Raw genomic sequence first — 26,980 nt, 5'->3', positions numbered from 1 at the left:
GCTGCTGCTCACTGCTGCTGCTACTCACTACTGCTGCTGCTCACTACTGCTGCTGCTCACTACTGCTGCTGCTCACTACTGCTGCTGCTCACTACTGCTGCTGCTCACTACTGCTGCTGCTCACTACTGCTGCTCACTACTACTGCTGCTCACTACTGCTGCTGCTCACTACTGCTGCTGCTCACTACTACTGCTGCTCACTACTGTTGCTGCTCACTACTGCTGCTGCTCACTACTGCTGCTCACTACTGCTGCTGCTCACTACTACTGCTGCTCACTACTACTGCTGCTGCTCACTACTTTTGCTGATCACTACTGCTGCTGCTCACTACTGCTGCTCACTACTACTGCTGCTGCTCACTACTGCTGCTGCTGCTCACTACTGCTGCTCACTACTACTGCTGCTCACTACTACTGCTGCTCACTACTGCTGCTGCTCACTACTACTGCTGCTCACTATTGCTGCTGCTGCTCACTACTACTGCTGCTCACTACTACTGCTGCTGCTCACTACTGCTGCTCACTACTACTGCTGCTGCTCACTACTGCTGCTGCTCACTACTACTGCTGCTCACTACTGCTGCTCACTACTACTGTTGCTGCTCACTACTGCTGCTGCTCACTACTGCTGCTCACTACTACTGCTGCTGCTCACTACTGCTGCTCACTACTGCTGCTGCTCACTACTGCTGCTGCTGCTCACTACTGCTGCTCACTACTACTGCTGCTCACTACTACTGCTGCTCACTATTGCTGCTGCTCACTACTGCTGCTGCTCACTACTGCTCACTACTGCTGCTGCTCACTACTGCTGCTCACTACTGCTGCTGCTCACTACTACTGCTGCTCACTACTGCTGCTGCTCACTACTACTGCTGCTGCTCACTACTGCTGCTGCTCACTACTGCTGCTGCTCACTACTGCTGCTGCTCACTACTGCTGCTGCTCACTACTACTGCTGCTCACTACTACTGCTGCTGCTCACTACTGTTGCTGCTCACTACTGCTGCTGCTCACTACTGCTGCTCACTACTACTGCTGCTCACTACTGCTGCTCACTACTGCTGCTGCTCACTACTGCTACTGCTGCTCACTACTACTGCTGCTCACTACTACTGCTGCTCACTACTGCTGCTCACTACTGCTGCTGCTCACTACTGCTGCTGCTCACTACTACTGCTGCTCACTACTACTGCTGCTCACTACTGCTGCTGCTCACTACTGCTGCTGCTCACTACTGCTGCTGCTGCTCACTACTGCTGATGCTCACTACTACTGCTGCTCACTACTGCTGCTGCTCACTACTGCTGCTGCTCACTACTGCTGCTGCTCACTACTACTGCTGCTGCTCACTACTGCTGCTGCTCACTACTACTGCTGCTCACTACTGCTGCTCACTACTGCTGCTGCTCACTACTGCTGCTGCTCACTACTACTGCTGCTCACTACTGCTGCAGCTCACTACTGCTGCTGCTCACTACTACTGCTGCTCACTACTGCTGCTGCTCACTACTGCTGCTGCTCACTACTGCTGCTGCTCACTACTGATGCTGCTCACTACTACTGCTGCTGCTCACTACTACTGCTGCTCACTACTGCTGCTGCTCACTACTGCTGCTGCTCACTACTACTGCTGCTCACTACTGCTGCTGCTCACTACTACTGCTGCTCACTACTGCTGCTGCTCACTACTGCTGCTGCTGCTCACTACTGCTGCTCACTACTGCTGTTCACTACTGCTGCTGATCACTACTACTGCTGCTCACTACTGCTGCTGCTCACTACTACTGCTGCTCACTACTGCTGCTGCTCACTACTGCTGCTGCTCACTACTGCTGCTGCTCACTACTACTGCTGCTCACTACTGCTGCTCACTACTACTGCTGCTCACTACTGCTGCTGCTCACTACTACTGCTGCTCACTACTACTGCTGCTCACTATTGCTGCTGCTCACTACTGCTGCTCACTACTGCTGCTGCTCACTACTACTGCTGCTCACTACTACTGCTGCTCACTAATGCTGCTCACTACTGCTGCTGCTCACTGCTGCTGCTGCTCACTACTGCTGCTGCTCACTACTGCTGCTGCTCACTACTGCTGCTGCTCACTACTGCTGCTCACTACTACTGCTGCTCACTACTGCTGCGCTGCTCACTACTACTGCTGCTCACTACTGCTGCTCACTGCTGCTGCTCACTACTGCTGCTGATCACTACTGCTGCTGCTCACTACTGCTGCTGCTCACTACTGCTGCTGCTCACTACTACTGCTGCTCACTACTGCTGCGCTGCTCACTACTACTGCTGCTCACTACTGCTGCTCACTACTGCTGCTCACTACTACTACTGCTCACTACTACTGCTGCTCACTATTGCTGCTGCTCACTACTGCTGCTCACTACTACTGCTGCTCACTATTGCTGCTGCTCACTACTGCTGCTCACTACTGCTGCTGCTCACTACTACTGCTGCTCACTACTGATGCTGCTCACTACTGCTGCTGCTCACTACTGCTGCTCACTACTGCTGCTCTGGCTTTAATGCTCACTACTGCTGCTCACTACTGCTGCTCACTACTGCTGCTCACTACTGCTGCTCTGGTTGTAATGCTCACTACTGCTGCTCTGGATGTAATGCTCACTACTGCTGCTCACTACTGCTGCTCTGGCTTTGATGTTCACCACTGCTCACTACTGCTCCTCTGGCTTTAATGCTCACTACTGCTGCTCTGGCTTTAATGCTCACTACTGCTGCTCACTACTGCTGCTCTGGATGTAATGCTCACTACTGCTGCTCTGGCTTTAATGCTCACTACTGCTGCTCACTACTGCTGCTCTGGCTTTAATGCTCACTACTGCTGCTCACTACTGCTGCTCACTACTGCTGCTCTGGCTTTGATGTTCACTACTGCTGCTCACTACTGCTGCTCTGGTTTTAATGTTCACCACTGCTCACTACTGCTGCTGCTCACTACTATTGCTGCTCACTACTGCTGCTCTGGCTTTACCCATGGTTAAAACACACTCCACCACCCCAGCCTTCACTTGGGTTAGTCCAGTGATTCCACAAACCTTTTAGTCAGCCCCCTCCTTGGGTAATTGGGAACATTTAGGCACCCCCCCCCCCCACACACACACACATGTACTTTGATGTTATAATAAGATAACTGCTTTAAATTGTATAAAGTTAAGATACCAAGGGAGAGGTGTGTCTTGTGATACTGTCTTACTTTTGTCTTTGTAATGTGAGTGATGTTAACCTCTTAAGCATCGGACGGCCCGACGGCCGTCACGCACTCGCATGCACAACGCTCGTCTGTCGGCTCCGGGCTGCGTTTTCGCCGATCAACCAATACATTGTTGGAAAGTTGAATTTGCCCCCTTTCGATTGTCACCGCACTCAACCTATTGCGTGATTCCATTTTCGAGTTACAAGACGAAACATCCTGCGGGCATCATTTGACAAGCCGTTCGGACGAGTGACCATGTCCGGTTGTGAGCGGTCCTGATGGGGTGAGCCCAAAGGTACTCAAAACCTGTGCCTCTCAGCTGTGTGATGTGCTTCAGCTCATATTCAACATGAGCCTGAGGCTGCAGAGAGTCCCGACACTGTGGAAAACCTCCTGTGTGGTCCCTGTCCCCAAGTGCCTGCGTCTCAGCACGTCCAAGGACTACAGGCCGGTGGCTCTAACCTCTCACATAATGAAGACCATGGAGAGGTTAGTCCTGGAGCAACTCCGCCCGGTGACCAAACCCCACCTAGACCCACTCCAGTTCGCCTACCAGCCCCGCTTGGGGGTAGAGGATGCTGTCATCTACCTACTGAACCGAGCCTACACTCACCTAGACAAGCCGGGGAGCACTGTGAGAGTCATGTTCTTTGACTTCTCCAGTGCTTTTGATACCATAAGGCCTGGGCTACTGGGTGAGAAGTTGGAGGCGATGCAAGTAGAGGCCCCCCTGGTGTCCTGGGTTGTGGACTATCTGACGGGCAGACCACAGTACGTGCGCCTACGGAGCTGTGTGTCAGAGAAACTGGTCAGCAACACCGGGGCCCCGCGACTTCCACTATTGGTCAGAGTCCTGCCACCTTCAGAAGTTTTCTGATGACTCTGCGATAGTGGGATGTATAAAGGACGGTGACGAGAGGGAATACCGGGAACTGGTAGTGGACTTTGTCACATGGTGCGATAAAAACCACCTGCAGCTAAATGTGGCGAAGACCAAGGAACTGGTTGTGGAGCTGTGGAGGAGGAGGAGTGCACCTGTGACCCCCGTTTCCATCAGGGGAGTTGATGTGGACATGGTGGAGGTGTACAAATACCTCGGTGTGCACATCGACAACAAACTGAACGGGTCAAAACATGCAGAGGCACTATACAAGAAGGGCCAGAGCCGACTCTACTTCCTCAGAAGGCTGAGATCCTTCAATGTCTGTACAAGGATGTTGAGGATGTTCTATGAGTCGGTGGTGGCGGGCGCCTTCTTGTATGCTGTGACCTGCTGGGGCAGCGGACTGAGAGCAGTGGACACAACCAGGCTGGATAAGCTGGTCAGGAAGGCCAGCAGCGTGGTTGGGGTGGAGCTGGACTCTCTAGCGAGGGTGGCGGAGAGGAGGAGCCTTGCTAAGCTCCAGGCCATCAGGAAAAACCCCACCCACCCACTATACACAGACTTGGCTGACAGGAGGAGCATGTTCAGTGCTAGGCTCACACTACCCAAATGCAGCACTGAACGGCACAGGAAGTCCTTCATTCCAACAGCCATCAGACTATACAATGCATCACTGTGCCTCACTGCATCACTGAGCACAGAGCGGCAGCTCAATAGTGGCAGGAGGCCGCGACTAGCGGCCTCCAGGCTCCAAAACAGAGGGCAGCGACGGCTGCCAGACATTGACCTTGGATTAATAGGAACCCAAGGAGAACAATACACTACCTGAAGCATACTGCACCTTATGTGACACTGTGAATACTGTGAATATATATTTCATTTAGTTAGATAGTTAAATTATATTGACCAAATTGTTTACACTGCTGTGTTGTTTTTTACTACCTGTACCCCCCCCCCCCTTCCCCCATGCTCAGTATATTTTTACTGTATTTGTTTCTGTATATTTTATTTCATTTTTATTCTATTTTACTCTACTCTTATCCTAGGCAACTTGATTGATTTGTGTTATTATTCTAATTAGTGACCTGTCCTGTCTAAATGTTTAAATGTTGAACAATTTGCAGTGTCAAATTTCCCACGGGATAATAAAAGTATTTCTATTCTATTCTATTCTATTCTATTCTATTCTATGAACTGACCAGTCACCGCTGATGGCGAAAATTATTGACCACCGTTGTAGCCAAAGTGTGTCTGCTCCGAAAGCTATCCGAGATGGGCGCTGGGGTGGGGGAAGGTGACACAAGAAAATGAAGAAGTCGATGGTTTTTGACTAGACCATCGAAATTAATGGCAACGGACGGCCATTTTGGATAGTCATGCCGAATTTATACTGGTACACACCTTACAAAAACCTTTGTAAAACATACATTTCTCGTGGGATTTTTATAAACTTTGGACCTGCACTACATAATACTTCAGGCTATGGAACCATTATGTTGTCCAGCAACTACCTCTCAGCTGGAACTTAAAAACAGGAATCTGGCAACCAGTAAAAATAAATGTGAGTACACAAAACGTTTACTTCAGTGTGTTCAAACCTCTATTTCATTAGCACTCAAAGTGATTATTTTATTTTACACTTTATTGTGTAAGAAACTCCAGAATGTTACCTTCCAAAAGAGACCAGACTCATGCATGTGCTATACGTATAAAGTATAATAAATCACAAATTACTTTGGGTATGCAATCGTCAAAAACTAAAAAGAAAATAGACCAATTTTTGCCCGATGCTTAAGAAGTTAACGTTACCTTTAGCTCCTGACTGTTTTTCTCCATGGTTGGATGGATAGCTAACATAGCGTCAGCTAACACAGCGTCAGCTAGCTAGCTCGCTAACACAGGTGATATAACTGATTTTGTGTGACGGCTAACAAACAACAGTGTTTGTTTACAGCTCTCGTGTGCAACACGTTGTATTCAAATCTGAATACATTTTGTTCCGCTCTGATTGTTTTGTTCCACTGGCAGTCTCTCATAGCCAGACCTCTCTTCACACGGTGTTAGCGCTGTGCCAGCAGTCCACTGGACTAGTAGGAACAACCATAGAACTATATAATGGAACAACATCCACTAGACTAGTCGCCAGATGATTTACAAAAAAAAATAAAAATAAAACATTTATTTTTTTTATGCAGTCAGGCCACTGAACTTAGGCCCCGTTTAGACGAGCGTTTTGTGAACAGAAACCGCAAAAGTCATCTTGCGGTTTCACTTTTAACTACTCTCCGTGCAGACGACGCTGTAACGACGGAGACCCGCTGTCACACGATTGGCGCATATGTCACATGACGTGCTGTGAAGACCCGCCCTACTCTGCCTCTGATTCGCAGACGGATGGGGAATGTGATTGCACCAAAGCAGAGTCACTCACAGACAGTGGGTCCACTCACGCCGCGGCGGGACAGATTCTTGTGTATTTAACCCTTTCACTGCCACACGACAGCCGGTTGTGTGATAGTAAAGGGGTAACCTTCTGTCGTGTGGCAGTGAAAGGGTTAAAAGTACTGCCAATGTAGCCTTCAAGTGATCTCCGTTGATATAGTCAGACATACTTGCTTTGTTTACGTCTCGGCTACTGGCGCATACCTGCTACCTGTGACGTAAGCAGTACGCGCGACCAGAGCCGTGACAACCCGTTCGTCATCGTTTTAACAGATTTATACGTTTTGATAGTTTAGACGAGATCGCAAAGCTTTTGCGTTTCTAGGAATTCGACCCTGGAAGGTAGTCTCACTTTTTTGCGGTTTCACCCCGTAAAGACGCCGTTTCCGTATAAACGAAAGGCACATCTGCAAAAATATTTTTGCGGATTCACCTGCTAGCGTTTCCGTCTAAACGGGGCCTTAGAAGCAGTGTTTCTAGTTGCAGCAGCGCAATAGTTAGATAACCTAGGTGGGGAACAACCAGGAGAATGCAACTCACACAAGTTGGAGAACTAGCTCTCTCTCTCTCTCTCTCTCTCTCTCTCTCTCTCTCTCTCTCTCTCTCTCTTGCTCTCACACACACACACACACAAAGGGAGCCGCATGTGATTGGTGGAGGCGGGACCCTTACAAAAAACTGTTGTTGCTAATCATTGACACATGCTAGCCTGTAATAATCCCCCCCAGAAAAATCTACTTTGCATTTGATATATTGCAAATATATGCCATCACACACACTGGCATTTAAAGTGTTAGAATTATAAAATGAATATGTGGTGTTATGATCAGGGCTGAAGTTGAATAAAAGATTGTATTATTTTCAATCTGACATTACAAAAAAACTGAAATCCATCAAAATCAGTGTTGTTGCTAATCATACATATTCTAGCCTGTTTTTTAACAATCATTTGTGATGCCATCACAAACACTGGCATTTAAAGGGTACAAATAAAAAAATTCCTGCACCAGAATGCAGGAAATGAAGACTTTGTAACAAGAAATTTCCTGGATACAGGGAAAGTGGCCTGACTGGGGCTATATTTTGCACTATATTTCCTGGCCTGAATGATTTCCCCAGTCTGGCCCTGGTTAAAAGCCTCCAATGCTTATTAGCGTGTGTGCGTTTGAACGTGTGCATGTTTCAACCATACATTTCCATTTATATACATTTTAATTTTTTTAATTATATATATATATATATATATTTTTTTTTTACATCCTATAATAGTGGGGATCGCGGCTCTCTGACACCGTTATTTGGGGGTCGCGGCCTGAAAAGTTTGGGAACCCCTGCTAGATAACATTCAGTAGATGTCGTACTAGAGCACCAGTACATTTCATGCAAAGTATTCTTTTTTTTTATCTACTTTTTCTCCCCATTTTTCTATTTTTCTCCCATCCCAATTTCGTATTATCCAATTCTTCCCTCCCGTCTCGAACGTTGCTAGACTATGCCTCCCACTGGTCGGCTGCAGTGAGGACCAAGCCTTGCATGACGTGTCCCCTCCAGTACACGAGGAGGCAGCTGTCGCATCTTTTCACCTGTACAGCGCAATCTCTCAGTGGCGAGGAGTAACGTGTGGGAGGCTCACGCTGCCCCCGTCACTTCCTGATCCTGCTGTACAGGCGCACCAACCGACCTGTAGGAGTCGCTGTCCACAATGTCCGATCCCCACCCACCGGCTTTCCCACCCCCTAATACTGCCAATTGTATTAGTATGAACGTCCAGCCAAGCCGGAAGCAACGCCAAGAGCTGGGCTCGAACCCAGCATCCCACTGCGCCACTCAGCCGCCCTTCATGCAAAGTATTCTGTATTTCTGTATGACAAATAATAAAGAAACTTGTATGTTATTTATCCAATCAGGTGCATTCCATGTGGGGAAATGGGAAGTAGGAAGGGGATACAAGCATGCAACATGTAAACAACAACATAAATGTTGGACCCGCCAACATATTTTTAATGATACATTAATTCATTAAACGAAATGTTAGGGGGAGAGCAATACTTTTATTCTACACCTTTCTAAAAGCTCTGTGGAAGTATTCTATTTTGTATTGTTTTTTTAAGATAACATAACATGTTATCTATAGCACAAGAAATCCGTCACAACTTCATCTTTCAACCAAGGTGCATGAACCGGAAACAACTAGCGAGGGAGAAACGTTCAGCTGCTCTCAGAGCTGCGATGTTGAATGGGCCATAGTAATGTCAATTTAGCAATACAATTTAAAAAGTTATAGCCCTGCAAAGAAGGTAAACATCTCCATAGGCTTACAGTGGTGGCAGACTAGGTATATTGATGGGTATAAGGAACACGTCAATATTGTGGGAAATCTGATTCTGATTCTCCAGAGTCAGACGAGAAGATAGATACATATTTCCTCTCTGTGCATTCAGTTGCAAAAATGTCACAACATTTATTGTGAGAGAGAGCCCAGAACATTAGGTTTGACACTGTACTTCTTTTAACTTTCAATATGAGATAAACTACAGGAGAAGAGAAGTGGGTGATGCAACAAGGGAATAAATCTACTATCTATTGTTTCCTCTCCTGGCTGTCAACCCATATTAAACACCAGGATGTGGATTATAATTATGAAGATGATGACAAGGTAATTATGGCTCTGATCACTCCTCTAGTTAGTCATAAATTGGACCATAGTCCCAGTGTCCTGAATGTCCTCACTGTCCTGAATGTCCTGAATGTTATTGTTTACATGTTTACAGCCAACTCTGTAGTATGTTTACATGGATGTGTGCTGGGAGCAGCAGCCCTACAAGCAAAGCCAACCGCTCTCACTAACTCTCTCAGGAACTACATTCAATTGTTGTGCTGTCAGCACATACCCTGAATAGAATATTAGGATCGCTATGAAAATCATCTGTTAGTTCATCATGTGCCCCCCCCCCCAGAGTGCCCGGGGGCCAGGGCCAGTACATGTGCCCCCCCCCCCCCCCCCCCCCCCCCGAGAGGGCCCGGGGCCAGTACATTAGATTCTCTCAGTTTACTCTGTGGGATCTGGCTGTCAGACAGCCTCCTCCTCGCTAGGCAGTGTGATGAACACCTACCAAGGGAGCAGTTGGGGCTTTTACTCTGCTGAATGGAGAGATCCGTGGAGGACCGTTATTCACCTCCTCTCCACCATCTGTGCGCTCGGCACTGCTATCTGGGACCTGCCGTCTGACTGACGCCTCTGACGGATGACTCGCTGTACATCACCACTGCTCTTTTATGGGAGCATCATATCTTATTTTTAGCCTCATAAGATAATTTTAAGCATGTACTGTACACACCCACCGGTATACACATGTGTGAGCACAAACATCCCCCACCCACACACACACACACACACATACACACACACATACACTGAAATACCTACGTATTCATGCACAGACATAATAGTATTAGCACCACCTTTAAATACATTGTGTAAATGAAACGTTAACAAGGTGCTGACACACAGTTTATTAGCTAACACATTCCATCATACAGTAGATGACCCTGCTATGAGCCTGCTATATATAAAGTGCTTTATACAGCCTCAGGCCCAGCGATAAAGTAAACAGACACAGGAGAGAGGGAAAGATTGTGTGATGCATTAAAGGCCCTATCAGTGATCCATAGTGAGCCCAGAAATAAAAATGGAGACATGTTTTCATTCTCTAGTTGACTGACTGAGCTCTTGATACAGGGAATACAACTAGACAACATGCTGCCATTCTCTAGTTGACTGACTGAGCTCTTGATACAGGGAATACAAATAGACAACATGCTGCCATTCTCTAGTTTACTGACTGAGCTCTTGGTACAGGGAATACAACTAGACAACATGCTGCCATTCTCTAGTTGACTGACTGAGCTCTTGATACAGGGAATACAACTAGACAACATGCTGCCATTCTCTAGTTGACTGACTGAGCTCTTGATACAAGGAATACAACTAGACAACATGCTGCCATTCTCTAGTTGACTGACTGAGCTCTTGATACAAGGACTAATACTAGACAACATGCTGTCATTCTCTAGTTGACTGACTGAGCTCTTGATACAAGGACTAACACTAGACACCATGCTGTCATTCTCTAGTTGACTGACTGAGCTCTAAATACAAGACTAACACTAGACAACATGTTGTTATTCTCTAGTTGACTGACTGAGCTCTTGATACAAGGACAAGGACTAGAGTAAATATGAGTTTCTAATTGTGTTGCTGTGTTCGATGGCTGCAAATGGTTTATTTACATTGGTAACGGAGTAACGCAGATCTGTAAGATCAGTTTCAAGTTGACAATATAAACATTCTTGTAAATAAACTAATTTCCTGTTGCAGTGTATGCAGTAGCTGACAGGAAATAAACTTGGGTTCAACTCCTGCTTTTCAATCCACAGATCAAACTCTTCAGGAATGTATCTCAAAATATATGCCACATCAATATGGTAAAACACACCTAGCACTAGTGATTCCGTACAGTACATGTGTAGTAGAGACCACTGACTGAATGACGGACTGACTGACTCCGGTTGGGTTGTGTAATTCTCAGTTGTCAGATCAGCACTCCGGGGCAGAGCATTGATTTGACAGCTGCTTGATTGGCTAAATGAGCTAAACGGGCCTCCTGGACACATCCCATCATACTCATCACACACTGTCTGTGAGAGGTGCTGGTGAACAAAAATGGACAGACAGGCAGATGGAGATGGGAAGACAGAGGTCGGACAGGAGAACAGGCGTGACAGCTGGACCGATAAACGCTCTCATTTTCTCTGAGACAATTTTAATTTAGGTGGCCTATTTACAATATTGAAGTTTATTTGGGATAGGAGCCTGTAATAATAATAATAATAATAATAATAATAATAATAATAATAATAATAATAATAATAATAATAATAATAATTGTTGTGAAGGATCAGATTAAACCGAATATATATATTTATTTATGGATATATATTTAATAGTATTTGTATATCGTTTGATATCCCCTGTATATTCCTTGTACAATATACACTGAATATCCCTTTAGTCTACTAACAGCCCATAATAGTTTCATTCTACCATTGGACGAGAACCTGGCGCCAGCAGCCAAGCCCCTTGGTTCAAGTTCAATCGTGCCGACGAACATGTCGTTACAAGCCCGGTTCCGCGTAGGAATACGTCTGGCGAAATACGAATGGTACTATTTGTTCACAGCGCATATATATATGGCGCAAGTAAAGTAGAACTTTCTTTTAGTCCATTAGTCCTTTACCCTCCAACCTAGTAACAGACGTGAAGCCTCACCCACGACGCACGTGTGGTGCAGTATGGCCTACTTGGCCTCAGAATAGGCATTGAGACATCGTGTGGATTAATAGTTGAATTGTCATAGTTTGGCACTATACCGTCGAGTGGGACGTATTTCTATTAAGTTAATAATAGTCTATTATGTATGGTGCATCGTTCGGTTAGAGTTATAAAGTGAGCAGTACCCCCATCGTTCCTGACGTTATCTGGAGTCTTAACCAGGCTGAGCAGACCACGTGTGGTGCTTGCATCCGAGGAGCTCCGGGCCAGGACGAGTGGACCTGTACATTGGATTACTTTACCCGGACGACGGCGAGCCTTCCACGGCTTGGATTATCTACGTGCTTTGGGTGCTTTGATTATGCCATGGATAACAGCCAACACTGCTGAGTGTTGGAACTACCCCCCCCGAGAGGAGTCCAGGTGAGACGGCGCTCTACCCCGAGTGAGGTCGCCTCACGTCTCTTCGTTGTGGACCGGCAGCTACCGTCCACCAGAGGGCCCAGCTGTATTCATCTGTGGACCGAGGTTCTGTGGGCACCGTGTTCAGCACTCTGAATTCTCCCAAGAAATCGTCGGCCAGATGGGATACCGCCAGCGGCTCTCCTAACCCCCCCCCCCCTACTGACTTACAACCAGCGGGACCCCCCCTTTAGTGTATCCAGCTATAATCATTTAAGTACCATCGCTATAGTTCCCTAAAGAACCAGGTTGTATACTTGCTCCCTGCGTAACCAGAGATTGGACATTCAATGTTGATTTACCTACGAATACTCATTTGCCTTACAAGTGCATTTCAAATCATAAATGTCATTAAGTGAACGTTGTATATACCCTTTGCTATATAAAATATTCGATTTATACATTTGTGTGGACTTCGTTTCATCAGGTGGGAAAGTGTTCATCATATCTATATCATGTACTGGATGGCCAGAAGTTAAAGTACAAGCGGTAGTGGTTTAATGATACCATACTTATCAATACAGTCAGGGAATTGTACCCCTCAGTTACAATAATAATGCACTTTATTTGTATAGCACCTTCCATATAGGAATTGCAGCTCAGAGTGCTGCACAGCAGTAAAAAAATAGACATAAAATGCAGTTAAAATAAACAAAATAAAAGCACTGCAATAAAGTAGCTCTCATTTGCATTACAATAATTAGTGTGGATATAATGAGTCTAAGTTGCAGAATGTATTAAAAGGCTAAGGTGAAGAGATACATTTTTAGCGTAGTTTTGAAAATATTTAGTGAGCTAGCCTCTCTAATGTCCGTAGGTAAAGTGTTCCATAGTAGGGCTGGGCAATTAATAAAAAAAAAGTTATGACGATTTTTTTTTTATTTCTTTTTAATGTTATTAAATGTTTTTTTATTTTTTACTTTTTACTTTACTTTTTAAATTATTTTATTGAAAAAATCGTGAGAGAATCGTGATCTCAATTCTTAGAGAGAAAAATCATGATTCACATTTGAGCAAGAATGGCCCAGCCCTATTCCATAGCTTTGCTGCGTAATTAGCAATGGCTGCATCCCTGATCTTCTTTTGGCTGTTGCTGGGAACCTTCAACAGACCGGTAGTAGATGATTGTGAATGAATGAATGAATGAATGAATGAATGAAAACTTTATTTAACAGATTGCAGAATGGGTACAATACAGTACGGCTCAATACATACAATTGTTAAGGGGATGCAGACCTGAGAAAGACGTTTGTCTTGTTTCCATCAGGGTCCCCCATTTTCAATTCATATAGACATATATGACATACATGACATACAGATAGTCAGTACTGCTACATCTATACATTTATGACATACCAGATTTGCAAATACAGTACTGTTTGTGATACAGAAGGAGTCAAGAAAAGGGAGTATATACATTTGACGTAGAAACTGTACATTGGAGGTTGGGTGGGGGGGGTTGGGTACATTGGGATATTGACAACCATACTGGGTAATTTACATTGGAGGTGGTTGGGGGGGGGGGGGGGGGGGGGCGGGGGGCATACTGTATAAACAAGTAACACTGTACATTGAGGGGGGGGGGGGAGGAGACACTGTACAAACAAACACAAATTGTACATTGAACTATTGACAAAACCATACTAGGTAAATGACTGTACATTGGAGGGGGTTGGAATGATTGGGTTAGGATATTTACAGGGGCCAGTGTTGAATTGCAGTCTCCCGTAGGTGTCCCTTGAGAGAGGTTTTGAAAGTGGGTAGTGATCCACATTCCTTTACAGCTTTGGGTAGGGCGTTCCACATTGATGTGGCATAATTGCGAAACGTGTTTAGTCCCTTATTTGAGCCGAATCTGGGTTTGACATGATTTGTGGAGCTCCCTCTGGTGTTGTGATCGTGGTATTCACTGACCTTTGGGAAGTATTTTGACATGTACATGGGTACCTTGGTCGTGTAGTGTATCTTGTAGACCAGGCCCATTGCAAGTTGTTGTACTCTGTCGTCTACTCTAAGCCATCCTAGGTTGTCGAAGTGGGCAGGGGTGAGGTGGGTTCTAGGAGTAAGGTCAAGCAGTAGTCTGTAATGTTCTTGGAGGCACGTGCTAAAGTAGGACCAGAGAAATGCACTTTTGGGGTGATGGGGGAGGTTACTCACGGCTGGGCCCGTGGATCTTGATTGGTTCGTTGGGATTGACGAGCGTGTGAGAGCACTGCTGGCACACACAGTCCTTCCCACTGAAGGTCACTCTGTCACCGATAGGGAACGCTTTCCTGTAGAGACACGCAGAGAGTAGAGGATTAGCAATCACAACACTCACACAGACACATAGAGAGAGACACACACCCACACACACCCCCACACACACACACACACACACACACACCCCCACACACACACACACACACACACACACACACACACACACACACACACACACACACACACACAGACACACACACACACACACACACACACACACACACACACACACACACTGTATACTTCAGTTAGTTAGACAGACAGACCTCATGCATACTGCACCTTATGTGACTTAGTTAGATAGTAAATTATATTGACTTATTTGTTTACACTGCTTGTGTTGTTTTTGCTACCTGTAACCCCCCCCCCCCCCCCCCCCCATCCCCCATGCTGCTATGATGCCTGAATTTCCCCAAGGGGATCAATAAAGAAATATCTTATCTTATCTTACACACACACACACACACACACACACACACACACACACACACACACACACGCACGCACGCACGCACACGCACACGCACACACACACGTACACAAACACACACACACACACACACACACATCCAGTTAATAAGCCTGCAATGGCCCAGTGTGTTTATATCACATGGTAACACATAATGAAGGGCTGGCGGAGGGATCACAAAAAGGTGACAGACAGGCTATAATTTGGACGACACAAACCAAACACAATCCTTTCACGCGTTGACAAACTGTTCCTCCAGTGGGTTTACAGATGGTCGACTGTTGCTTGAGCAGCTGGCTGCTCTGTGATTAAGGAGACGGTAATGTGTAGGTGCTATACCAATCAGAGAACAAGCTTCCTCAATTAGAATGAAAGCTTATTATGGGCGATCGTGCAGGGTGCATACTAGGTGTTACAAAGGATCAGATTAAACCGAATATATATATTTATTGATTGATATATATTGCATAGTATTTGTATATCGTTTGATATCCCTTGTATATTCCTTGTACATATACACGGAATGTCCCTTTAGCCTAGTACAGACCATAATATTTCATTCTCCTATTGGACAGCGGTCCACAGGCGCCAGGGCCATGCCTCCAGAGTCAGGTTCAAGGCCACCGTCAAGACATGTCTGTACATGCCCGGCCTTGCCCAGGGATACGAGACAGAAATGAGGTTGGCACTAGATTGTTCGCCGTGCATATAAATATGGCGCAGGTGAATACAGAAGTAGAGTTACCCAATAAGTTGAAGCCTCACCCACGATACTCCGTGCGGTGAAGTATGGCCTGTTTGGCCCCAAATAGAGCATTGAGACCGCGTGCGAATTAATAACTGAATTGTCAGAGTTTGGCGCTATACCGTCGAGTGCGACATATTTCTATTAAGTCAGTAATAGTCTATTTGTGTATAGTGTATCGTGCGGCTAAAGTTCTACAGTGACCAGCATCACCAACGCTTCCTCGTACCAGCTAGAGTGCTTATCCAGGCTGGGCTGCTTTCATGGCGCTTTCACCCGAGGAGACCTAGACGAGAACCGTGTGGACATGTACACTGGATTAATCTACCCGACGACTACATAGCCCTTTGCGGCTGGATTATATTTGTTTTGGTCCTGTGATTTATGGAGCGGAGAATCGCCGACGCCTACACGTGTGGGGTTTACCCTGTGAGGAGCCACGTCGAGTCTGCGCCTCAGAGAGCCTGAGGCCGGCTAGCTTTCTTCACTGTGGAGCTACAGTCTACGGAGAACAGCTGTATTCGTCTGTGGATCAAGAGACTATTGCACCGTCTCCTGTACTTGGAGTCTCCTTAGTCATCGTTGACCAGACTCTCTACTACCGACAGATCCTCTACCCCTGCTGGCTTACAACCGGGGGGACCCTTCCAGTATCTCCCGCTATATATTACTAGTGTACCATAGATATAATTCCCTAAGATTCAGGTTGTATAATTACCTCCTGCGTAACCAGAGAATGGACATTCATTATTGATTTGCCTACGCACATTCCTTTGCCTTATAAGCGCATCCAAAGTAAAATAGAGAAGTATATTATGTACCTTTTGCTGCAATAAATACTTAATTACCACTTTGTGTGGAACCGATTCATTGTGGGAAGTGTTCATCATATTTATATATCATGTACTGTATGGCCAGTAATTAAAGTACATAAAGCGGTAGTGGTTTAATGATACCATACTTATCAATACAGTCAGGGAATTGTACCCCTCAGTTACACTAGGCGTGGGCGATATTAAAAGTCCCTTACCGACCATGATATAAGATATCATCGCCCCCCCCCCCCCCCCCACAAAAAAAGGCTGAAAAGATGTATATGTTGCAGCTTTTATGTTGAAAAATATGTTTTGTTGTTGCTGCTCGCTTGACACAGGTCTGTGATCAGTGCACAAAACTCTGCATCCCTGACTGCTTTTTTCACACCTAAAACGACATATCTGTGGCTTGGTAAGACATATTGGGTATTAGTCATATTGGGTATAAGACTATAAGTCATATTGGGTATTAGTCATATTGGGTATTAGTCATATTGGGTATTAGTCATATTATTGGGAATCCAGTATTTGCCTTGAAACTGGCTTTTTCAACTGTATGGATAGAAACCATTTGTTTCCCAATGTACCTAAACACTGTCCTGGTACAGTGAGGTTTATCTTTAGTTGTCTTTGTGAAAGCCAGGATTGATTGAGGATTGGGTCCTTCGCTGTGGTAACATTGGGACGGCTGCTCTCTGCGGGCAGACTTTTAATTTTAAGAAGGGAGCGGAGATTTGTTAGTGTTTCCATCTTTAGTCACACTTGTTTATCATAGCTTACGAGTTGCTTTGTTTCTGTGGCTCCCCTTTTCCCTTTGGTTTAAAACCAAAGAATCGCCAAATAGGCACATTCGCATTATTTTAGCTAACAAGATTGCCTGACATCTTTCTAAAGTTGTCTAAACAAAGCGATGAAGCATGAGAGAAAAGAAAAGAGAGAGACTGACTATAGCGCAGTATTCATAACAGGTGAATTGATTATCTGGGACATGTGAGGACCATTACTGTGACCACGTGCATGATAACATCATCATATCGCCCAATTTACTGCCACTCTCTCTCTCTCTCTCTCTCTCTCTCTCTCTCTCTCTCTCTCTCTCTCTCTCTCTCTCTCTCTCTCTCTCTCTCTATCTCTCTCTCTCTATCTCTCTCTCTCTCTCTCTCCCTCTCTCTCTATCTCTCTCTCTCTCTCTATCCTTCTCTCTTCTCTCTTCCACCCCCTCCCCACACAAACTCTACTTTTCTCTCTGAAAGATATGACTGGTTTTCATTATGATAGGATAAGTACGTATGTTAAATATCTTTTTGCCTTAACAAGTGTTTGTCACAATCACGGCCAGAGCCGCTATTCCGCCAGTCTATCATGATCTAGAGGCTGTTTTTAGTAAACAGCATGCCCTCTCCCTGCCGCACCATCGTCTGTACGACTGTGCCATTGATCTGCTCCCGGGGGTCGTCTGTTCAATCTCTCGCGCCCATAGAGGGAGTCCATGGAGAAATATGTCCACGAGTCCCGAGCCACTGGCATTATCACCCCCTCCTCCTCTCCTGCCGGCGCTGGTTTCTTTTCTGTATTGACTACCGTGGCCTCAATAACATCACGGTCAAGAACAAATACCCCCTGCCGTTGATAAACTCTGCTTTTGAACCCCTGCAAGGTGCCACCATTTTTACGAAGCTGGACCTCAGGAATGCCTATCACCTGGTCCGTATCCGGGAGGGGGACGAATGGAAGACAGCCTTCAAAATGCCTCTCGGTCACTTCGAGTACAAGGCAATGCCCTTCGGGTTGACCAACGCCCCTGCTGTCTTCCAGGCCCTTGTCAATGACGTTCTCCGTGATGTCCTGAACGCTCTGTTTATTTGGATGACATTCAGATTTTTTCCCGCTCTATGGACGAGGACGTCCAGCATGTCCGCCGGGTCCTCCAACGCCTGCTGGAGAACAAATTGTTCGTCAAGGCGGAGAAGTGTGAGTTCCACGTCCCCTCCATCGGGTTCCTCGGCTACATAATAGAGAGCGGCCAGATCCGGGCGGACCCTGAGAAGATCAAGGCAGTGTTGGACTGGCCCATGCCCACCAATGTCAAGCAGCTCCAACGCTTCCTGGGGTTTGCAAACTTCTACCGGCGTTTCATCAGGGACTACAGCAGGGTCGCCGCGCCCCTCACCCAACTCACGTCGCCCTCCGTGCCCTTCGTCTGGTCCACTAAAGCGTAGGCGCTTCACCTCCGCGCCCATCCTCGTCCAGCCGAACATGTCCCGCCAGTTTGTGGTGGAGGTTGATGCCTCCAATACCGGTGTGGGAGCGGTCCTCTCCCAGCGCTCCGTCCTCCACCAGAAGCTACACCCCTGTGCCTTCCTCTTTCGTCGCCTGTCCCCGGCGGAGGTCAACTATGACATTGGGAACCGGGAGCTCCTGGCGGTCAAGCTGGCCTTGGAGGAGTGGAGGCACTGGCTGGAGGGTTCCGAGATCCCCTTCCTCGTTTGGACGGACCACAAGAACATCGCCTACATCCAGACGGTCAAGCGCCTGAACTCCCACCAGGCCCGATGGGCGCTGTTCTTCGGTCGGTTCAACTTCACCTTGACCTACAGGCCCGGCTCCAAGAACGTCAAGCCAGATGCCCTTTCCCGGCAGTTTGTCCCTGAAGGGGGGCCTCCTCACCCCGACACCATCCTTCCCCCCACCTGCTTGGTGGCTTCCGCCACCTGGGAGATCCAGTCCATCGTCAGGGAGGCCCAGCACACCCAGCCTGATCCAGGTAATGGCCCAGCTAACCCGGCTTTTTGTGCCCGACCTTGTCCGCTCCCAGGTGCTCCAGTGGATCCATACCTCCCGGTTCGCCTGTCATCCTGGGATCAACCAAACCCTGTCCCTGCTGAAGCGGCATTTCTGGTGGCCCTCCATGAGGGAAGACACCCACACCTTCGTCCTTGCCTGCACTGTCTGTGCTCGTGGGAAGTCCTTCCACAAACCACCTGCCGGGCTACTCCGCCCACTACCTGTTCCTGGACGACCTTGGTCACACGTTGCCCTGGACTTCGTCAGCGGCCTGCCTCCCTCACACGGTAACACTGTCATTCTAACCATTGTCGATCGGTTCTCAAAGGCCGTTCACTTTGTCGCTCTCCCCAAACTTCCCTCTGCTTCAGAGACTGCAGACCTGATGGTGATCCACGTTTTCCGCCTTCACGGGATCCCGGTTGACATCATCTCCGACAGAGATCCTCAGTTTATCTCCCAGGTCTGGAAGGCCAGCCTCTCCTCTGGGTACCACCCGCAGACCAATCGCCAGTCGGAGCGGGCCAACCAGGACCTGGGGGCCGCCCTCCACTGCGTCACGGCCCGGAACCCCTCCGGCTGGAGTGCCCACCTGCCGTGGATCGAGTACGCTCACAACTCCCTGTCCTCCGCTGCCACAGGTCAGTCCCCCTTCGAGTCTTCTCTGGGCTACCACTGTTCCCAACTCAGGAAGAGGAGATTTCCATCCCCTCGGTTCAGGCGCACCTTCGCCACTGCAGGAGGATATGGGAGGACACCAGGGCCGCGCTGCTCCGCTCCGCTGACCGGAATCGCCGCTTTGCTGACCGCCACAGGACCCCAGCCCCCGACTACCAACCAGGTCAGATGGTTTGGCTCTCGTCTCAAGACCTTCCACCAAAGTCCGTTTCCCGGAAACTTTCTCCCTGTTTTGTTGGTCCCTACGAAATCCTGTCTGTCATTAACCCCTCAGTCGTCAGACTCAAGCTTCCGTCCCATATGCGTATTCACCCCTTGTTTCCTGTGTCGCAGTTGAAGCCGGTGGCCTCCAGTCCTCTGTCCCCTCCAGCTCCGGAACCTCCCCCTCCTCTGATCATTGACGACCATCCTGCCTACACCGTGCGGCGGTTGCTGGATGTGCGTCGTTGCGGCCACGGTTTCCAATACCTGGTGGACTGGGAGGGCTATGGCCCGGAGGAGCGCAGCTGGGTCTCCCGCCAGCTGACTCTGGATCCTGCCCTCATCCGGGACTTCCACCAAGCCAACCCTGGCAAGCCTGGAGGGTCGCCAGGAGGCGCCCGTAGAGGGGGGGGGGTCCTGTCACAATCAGCCAGAGCCTCTCTCTCTCCCCCTGCTTTCACGCCCTTATATGGGCAGCTTCCTGCCGGTGTGTTCACACGCTGTCAGCCAAGCCCTATCTACACACCTGAGACTCGTCAAGTCATCACCAGCTCTGATATGAGCCCTGCGGTTCCTGCCACTCACTGTCCGAGTGTTGCTACACCTACCTAGGTACGAGGACGTAACCTACCTTGCTGCTCTGTCTGATTCCCTGCCTTGTTCTAACCTCTGTCTCCCTGTGCCCAGGACCATCTGCTGCTGGCCTACGCTGTCTCACGAGACACCGCCCGCCAGGACGTTCCTGTGAAGCACGAGGAGTGCTCCTGCTCGCACCTGTCAAACATTCCTGTTTTCGAACCCTGTGTTCATGGTACCTATTGGAAACATTAAACAACCTAAACCGCTCCATTCGCTCACCCTTGTGTTCTGCTCTTGGGCTCCAGTTTAACGCTACCGTAACAGTGTTAGTTTAAAGTTAGCTGGGATCTGTTTGTTGGAACAGATGAGGGCTTGCTAAGACAAGGTTATAGCTTGCCGCTGATGGTGCTTGGTAGTCAGACAAGTAGGAGGAACGTCATCTCAGAGAAAGGCTGTCGGTCGCTATGGTGACCAGAGATAGGTGCCAGGCAACAGGCCTGGCAACATCACAACTGTTGCTGTAAGCTTTTATCTGGGGCAAAGTGCCAAAGGCAAGGACCGAGGGAGACGGGGAGGGGGAGTCCGGCCAGTTGGGTTTGGAGAGCAGACAGCAGAGAGCAACATCGTAGAGAGAGAAAGGCGGCCCTCATGATGGAGGGCTGGGGGAGAGGAGAGAGTGAGCTAGACGAGAGAGACAATGAGACAAATAGATCGATATTTTCTTAGCTTTTCTTAGACCTTCAAAGACTTTGTTTTTCCTCCTTCATTTCATTCTGTATTAGACCTCTGTTAAACAGTCCGACTCAGAGTACGATTGTAAAAGAAATGCACTGGGGAGATATCTGTTGTCTCAGCTTTAGACGATGGCCTCATGGAACGACGAAAGAAACACACAACGCAGATGGCACGGGCGGAGGCGATGCAGGCTGAAACTACCATAATCTTACATCTTCCACACAAACAAACTGTCTCTCTCGCTCTCTCTCTCTCTCTCTCTCTCTCTCTCTCTCTCTCTCTCTCTGACAAACACACACACACACTCGCACACACACACACACACACACACACACTGGGGCAACAGTAGCTCAGGTGGTAGAGCGGTCGACGGTTGTCTGGTAATCAGAAGGTTACCGGTTCAATTCCAGCTCCTCCTGGCAGCATGTCAAAGTGTCCTTGAGCAAGACCCCTAACTGCTCCCACTGAGCAGGTTGGCACCTTGCATGGTTGCCTCCACTGTTGGTGTATGAATGTGAATGTAAGCGCGACAGTCGATCGATTTCTATGAAATTAAACTCCTCCTTGTAGCTTTTTGAAGAGGCTGATCGATTTCTTCATGTTTAGGAAGCGGCAGGAAATTAATGCTGAGCTAAAAGGCTCATGAAGAGCTGTTTAAACACATAGCAGGAAGAAGCCCTTCTACTCTCCTGCCAACAAACACCTGGGGCTGCAGCCAAGAACCACTGGGAGGCTGGAGTCTCCAGTAGAGCTCGCAGTCAGCACACACACACACACACACACACACACACACACACACACACACACACACACACACACACACACACACACACACACACACACACACACACACACACACACACACACACACACACACACACACACACACACACACACACACACACACACACACACACACACACACACACACACACACACACACACACACACACACACACACACACACACACACACACACACACACACACACACACACACACACACACACACACACACACACACACACACACACACACACACACACACACACACACACACACACACGATCAGCCTACTGTAAGTAACAGAGCCCACCTGTCATGACTTCCTGTTCCTGTTCTGCTCTCTCCCTCTCATCCCCCCTAGTCTCTCCATCCCCCCCTAGTCTCTCCCTCCCCCCCTAGTCTCTCCCTCTCCCCCCCCTAGTCTCTCCCTCTCACCCCCCTGGTCTCTCCCTCTCATCCCCCTAGTCTCTCCCTCTCACCCCCCCTGGTCTCTCCCTCTCACCCCCCCTAGTCTCTCCCTCTCACCCCCCTGGTCTCTCCCTCTCACCCCACTGGTCTCTCCCTCTCACCCCCCCTAGTCTCTCCCTCTCACCCCCCCTAGTCTGTCCCTCTCCCCCTAGTCTCTCCCTCTCCCCCCCATAGTCTCTCCCTCTCCCCCTAGTCTCTCCCTCCCCCCCCCTGGTCTCTCCCTCTCACCCCCCCTAGTCTCTCCCTCTCACCCCCTGGTCTCTCCCTCTCACCCCCCTAGTCTCTCCCTCCCCCCTGGTCTCTCCCTCTCCCCCCCTGGTCTCTCCCTCTCCCCCCTGGTCTCTCCCTCACCCCCTGGTCTCTCCCTCTCCCCCCCCTAGTCTCTCCCTCACCCCCCTGGTCTCTCCCTCTCCCCCCCCTAGTCTCTCCCTCTCCCCCCTGGTCTCTCCCTCTCACCCCCCTGGTCTCTCCCTCTCCCCCTAGTCTCTCCCTCACCCCCCTAGTCTCTCCCTCACCCCCCTGGTCTCTCCCTCACCCCCCTGGTCTCTCCCTCTCCCCCCCCCCCCTAGTCTCTCCCTCACCCCCCTGGTCTCTCCCTCTCACCCCTAGTCTCTCCCTCTCCCCCCTGGTCTCTCCCTCTCCCCCTGGTCTCTCCCTCTCCCCCCTGGTCTCTCCCTCTCCCCCTGGTCTCTCCCTCTCCCCCCCTGGTCTCTCCCTCTCCCCCTAGTCTCTCCCTCTCACCCCCCCTGGTCTCTCCCTCTCACCCCCCCTGGTCTCTCCCTCTCCCCCCCCTAGTCTCTCCCTCTCACCCCCCCTGGTCTATCCCTCTCCCCCCCCCTGGTCTCTCCCTCGCACCCCCCCTGGTCTCTCCCTCTACCCCCCCTGGTCTCTCCCTCTCACCCCCTGGTCTCTCCCTCTCACCCCCCCTGGTCTCTCCCTCTCCCCCTAGTCTCTCCCTCTCACCCCCCCCTGGTCTCTCCCTCTCACCCCCCTGGTCTCTCCCTCTCCCCCTAGTCTCTCCCTCTCACCCCCCCCTGGTCTCTCCCTCTCCCCCCTAGTCTCTCTCTTGTGTTTCCCCTGCAGGCCCAGCAGTGTGTTCCTCACCCATCGCCATGTCTCCTCTCTTCCCAGCTGTTCATTATTGCCCCATTATTGTGAGTAACATACTGTTAAAGGCCCTATGAAATCGCAATAGATGTTTATGGACTTTTATCACATATGTCTTGCACTGATTGTCACTTATATACCAGTATATGTCCCAACAATTTGTAGATATTCTTAATGGTATTGTAGAGTCCTCGCTAATGAATGACTGTTGTTGTTTCTCACTTTGGTTTATTATAACTTCAGTTACAGGTTTTCCATACACAAGACGGGGTGCATCACCTCTGCTTGTAATTAGTAGACTCAACTCCATAACTTCCCATACACCAAGAGAGCGCACCCTCAGGTGTAACGCCCTCTTATACCTTCCCACAGGTCAGCCCCTGCCCCCTCCCCTCTACCAACCCCGGGCTCGCGCGACCAATAGCGTCGCCTGCCAACCCCAGGTGCAGAGTGACAGCTCGGCTGACCAATCACCCAAATCCCAGGGTCGCTACAGTATTTTATAGTTTGTCATTTCCTCCATAAATATTGATGAATCATCCTGGACACAGGGGCGTATACAAATTTAGTTTCCAATTAAATGCTTTCTAAAATTACATTTACAGCACATTGTAACTAGGCTAGCAATTGGCCTCTTTAACTAAATAGAGGTTAGCTTGCTAGCTAACGTTTCTAATGATACTAACGTATGTTGCTCACATCAGCTTAGTAGCTAATGGGTCGACCATAATGCACATTCACCGCTATTGACTACTGTAAACGCCAATCAATATCCACAACAAGTCCCTCCCTAGCTTCCTGTTTTTACAGGAAACACATACATGTGGAATCAATAGCATTCTACTAGCCATTTCATGACTACTTTAATATCAATGCTAGCGGTAGTAATTGCGCTAACTTATATAACGTTAGCTGAGGTAGCAACGGTAATCAGTGGCATCGCTCGTTGCGCCCTGTGCACGTTCAATTATCTATGTACACCGCTGTGCCTCGTGTTTGAGCGCAAGAAAAAGGTGTCCAATCTTACCACAGCCTTAGGTGTTAAATGCCTTGCTCAAGGAACTTCGACACTTCAACCTTGAACCTTGCGATTAGCAGACGGCTGCTCTACCTCTTGAGCTGTTCTGTTATCTGTCTGTTCATCAGTGTAGTGTAGTCAGTTAGCCCCCCCTCCCCCACTCTGTGTATCCTGTTCGTCTGCCTGCATCCTGCTATTAAATTACACAGTGTTGGGTTTTAGAACAGCATCCACCACAACCCTCACACCACCTGCTGTGATGGAGAAGGGATCAATGTGAGAGAGAGAGAGAGAGAGAGAGAGAGAGAGAGAGAGAGAGAGAGAGAGAGAGAGAGAGAGAGAGAGAGAGAACGAGAGAGAGGTGGAGATAGAGAAAGAGAGAGCAATGTTAGCATGGTGTTAATCACCGTCAAAGATGAAAAAATATATAATGTGTATTCTCCTTTGGTTCATTACAATTTACTCAAGCATAATAACAGACACAATATTTCTAACACTGGGAATACATTCCCTGAGATCCATATGCCCCTAGATACCAAGAACATGCAAATGGACCTTGTAGAAGTGGAGCAATCCTCCATTTACTTTTAGGCAAATTTAGGGCTTAAGAGGTTAACATTGTTAAATAAACAAGGGCAACCTCGAGTTTTAGATAAAGGTCTGATACAATATACTGTATGTATATACTGTACACACATAATAGTATATTTACATCCATTTGGGTCCGTTACGAGCTGAATTCTTGTGGCTCCCCATTGCTGCACGAATCCACTTCAGGGCCCTCGACCTGGCATACCGTGCGGCAAAGGGAACCGCTCCCGCCTACCTCCGGTCAATGGTCTCTAACTACACACCCTCAAGACCCCTACGCTCTGCATCTTCTGGCCGTCTCAGACCCACTCCTATCCGAGCTCGGGGAAGGTCATCAAGGAGAAGTCGCCTATTCTCAGTACTTGCCCCACAATGGTGGAATGAACTACCCACCCCAGTTAGGACAGCCGAAACACGTCCAATCTTTCGCCGTCGTCTAAAGACGCACTTCTTCAACCATTATCTGAATTATTATAATTTTTTTTAATAAAATTAAATCTAACCCTAACTATTAACTAACCTTACTGTCATGCACTTGTCCTAATAAACTAACCTACAGTGTAGCACTCAACACTTTGATGAACATTGTTGCTCAGCTGATAGAGTTGTGCCCTTCCTGATGGCTTGTCGTACAGAACTTGTAAGTCGCTTTGGATAAAAGCGTCAGCTAAATGACTAAATGCAAATGTAAATGTAGGTGCACAGCTACCATGCTATAACAGACTTAGATACAGCACAGGCTGTAGAACAGTGTGTGTGTGTGTGTGTGTGTGTGTGTGTGTGTGTGTGTGTGTGTGTGTGTGTGTGTGTGTGTGTGTGTGTGTGTGTGTGTGTGTGTGTGTGTGTGTGTGTGTGTGTGTGTGTGTTTGACCTTGTCACTACCTGCGTGTGAGTCAGAAAACACCCTGCCCTGTCAGCCCTTCCCAGCGTTTTAAACATTCACTCCGTTTACATATTTAATGCACTGATGTTTCTGTCTCTCCTCTGACCACAGATGTAAAGCTATTTGTGTCCTAGGGCGGCACGCTCTCTGGCTCCCATCAGCACCGCGCTTTAAAGACATCAGCACAAGAGAGTCTGTGCAATCGATAAAGCACCACTATAGAGGAGAGAAGACCTGAATGAAAACAATGATGAAGGTGATGATGAAAAGATGAAGATTATAATGATGAGGAGGAGGAGGAGAATGATGGTGTTGTTGGTAATGAAGAAGAAACAGAAGCAGCAGAAGAAGAGGAAGAAGGAAGAATCCCCTCCCTTAGCTGTTAAGCGCCTTGGGTCTTGTGAAAGGCGCTTATATATAAATATACATTTAAGATATTATTATTAATATTACTTTATTGTAAATGTACACAAGGCAATTTTCATTTGGCTTTGCGCATATCCCTCCTAGAG

The 26,980-nt window shown here is 48.2% G+C and overlaps 1 protein-coding gene across 1 annotated transcript in view; it reads right to left on the bottom strand.

Annotated features, from left to right (window-relative positions):
• Positions 1–26,980, bottom strand: part of ablim3 (actin binding LIM protein family, member 3) — a gene marked incomplete at its 3' end in the record, with an annotated part of 114,472 nt that overhangs the window by 11,040 nt on the left and 76,452 nt on the right. Inside the window, exon 4 of the mRNA XM_084332095.1 lies at positions 14,506–14,663. Coding sequence (XP_084188221.1) covers positions 14,506–14,663 — 158 coding nt within the window. The remainder of the gene's footprint in view (positions 1–14,505; positions 14,664–26,980) is intronic.

Source organism: Notolepis coatsorum (assembly GCF_963971535.1).
Source record: "Notolepis coatsorum genome assembly, chromosome: 16".
NCBI lineage: Eukaryota > Metazoa > Chordata > Actinopteri > Aulopiformes > Paralepididae > Notolepis > Notolepis coatsorum.
Note: the sequence above shows the minus strand (reverse complement) of the source record. Positions and strands in the feature narration are given on the sequence as shown.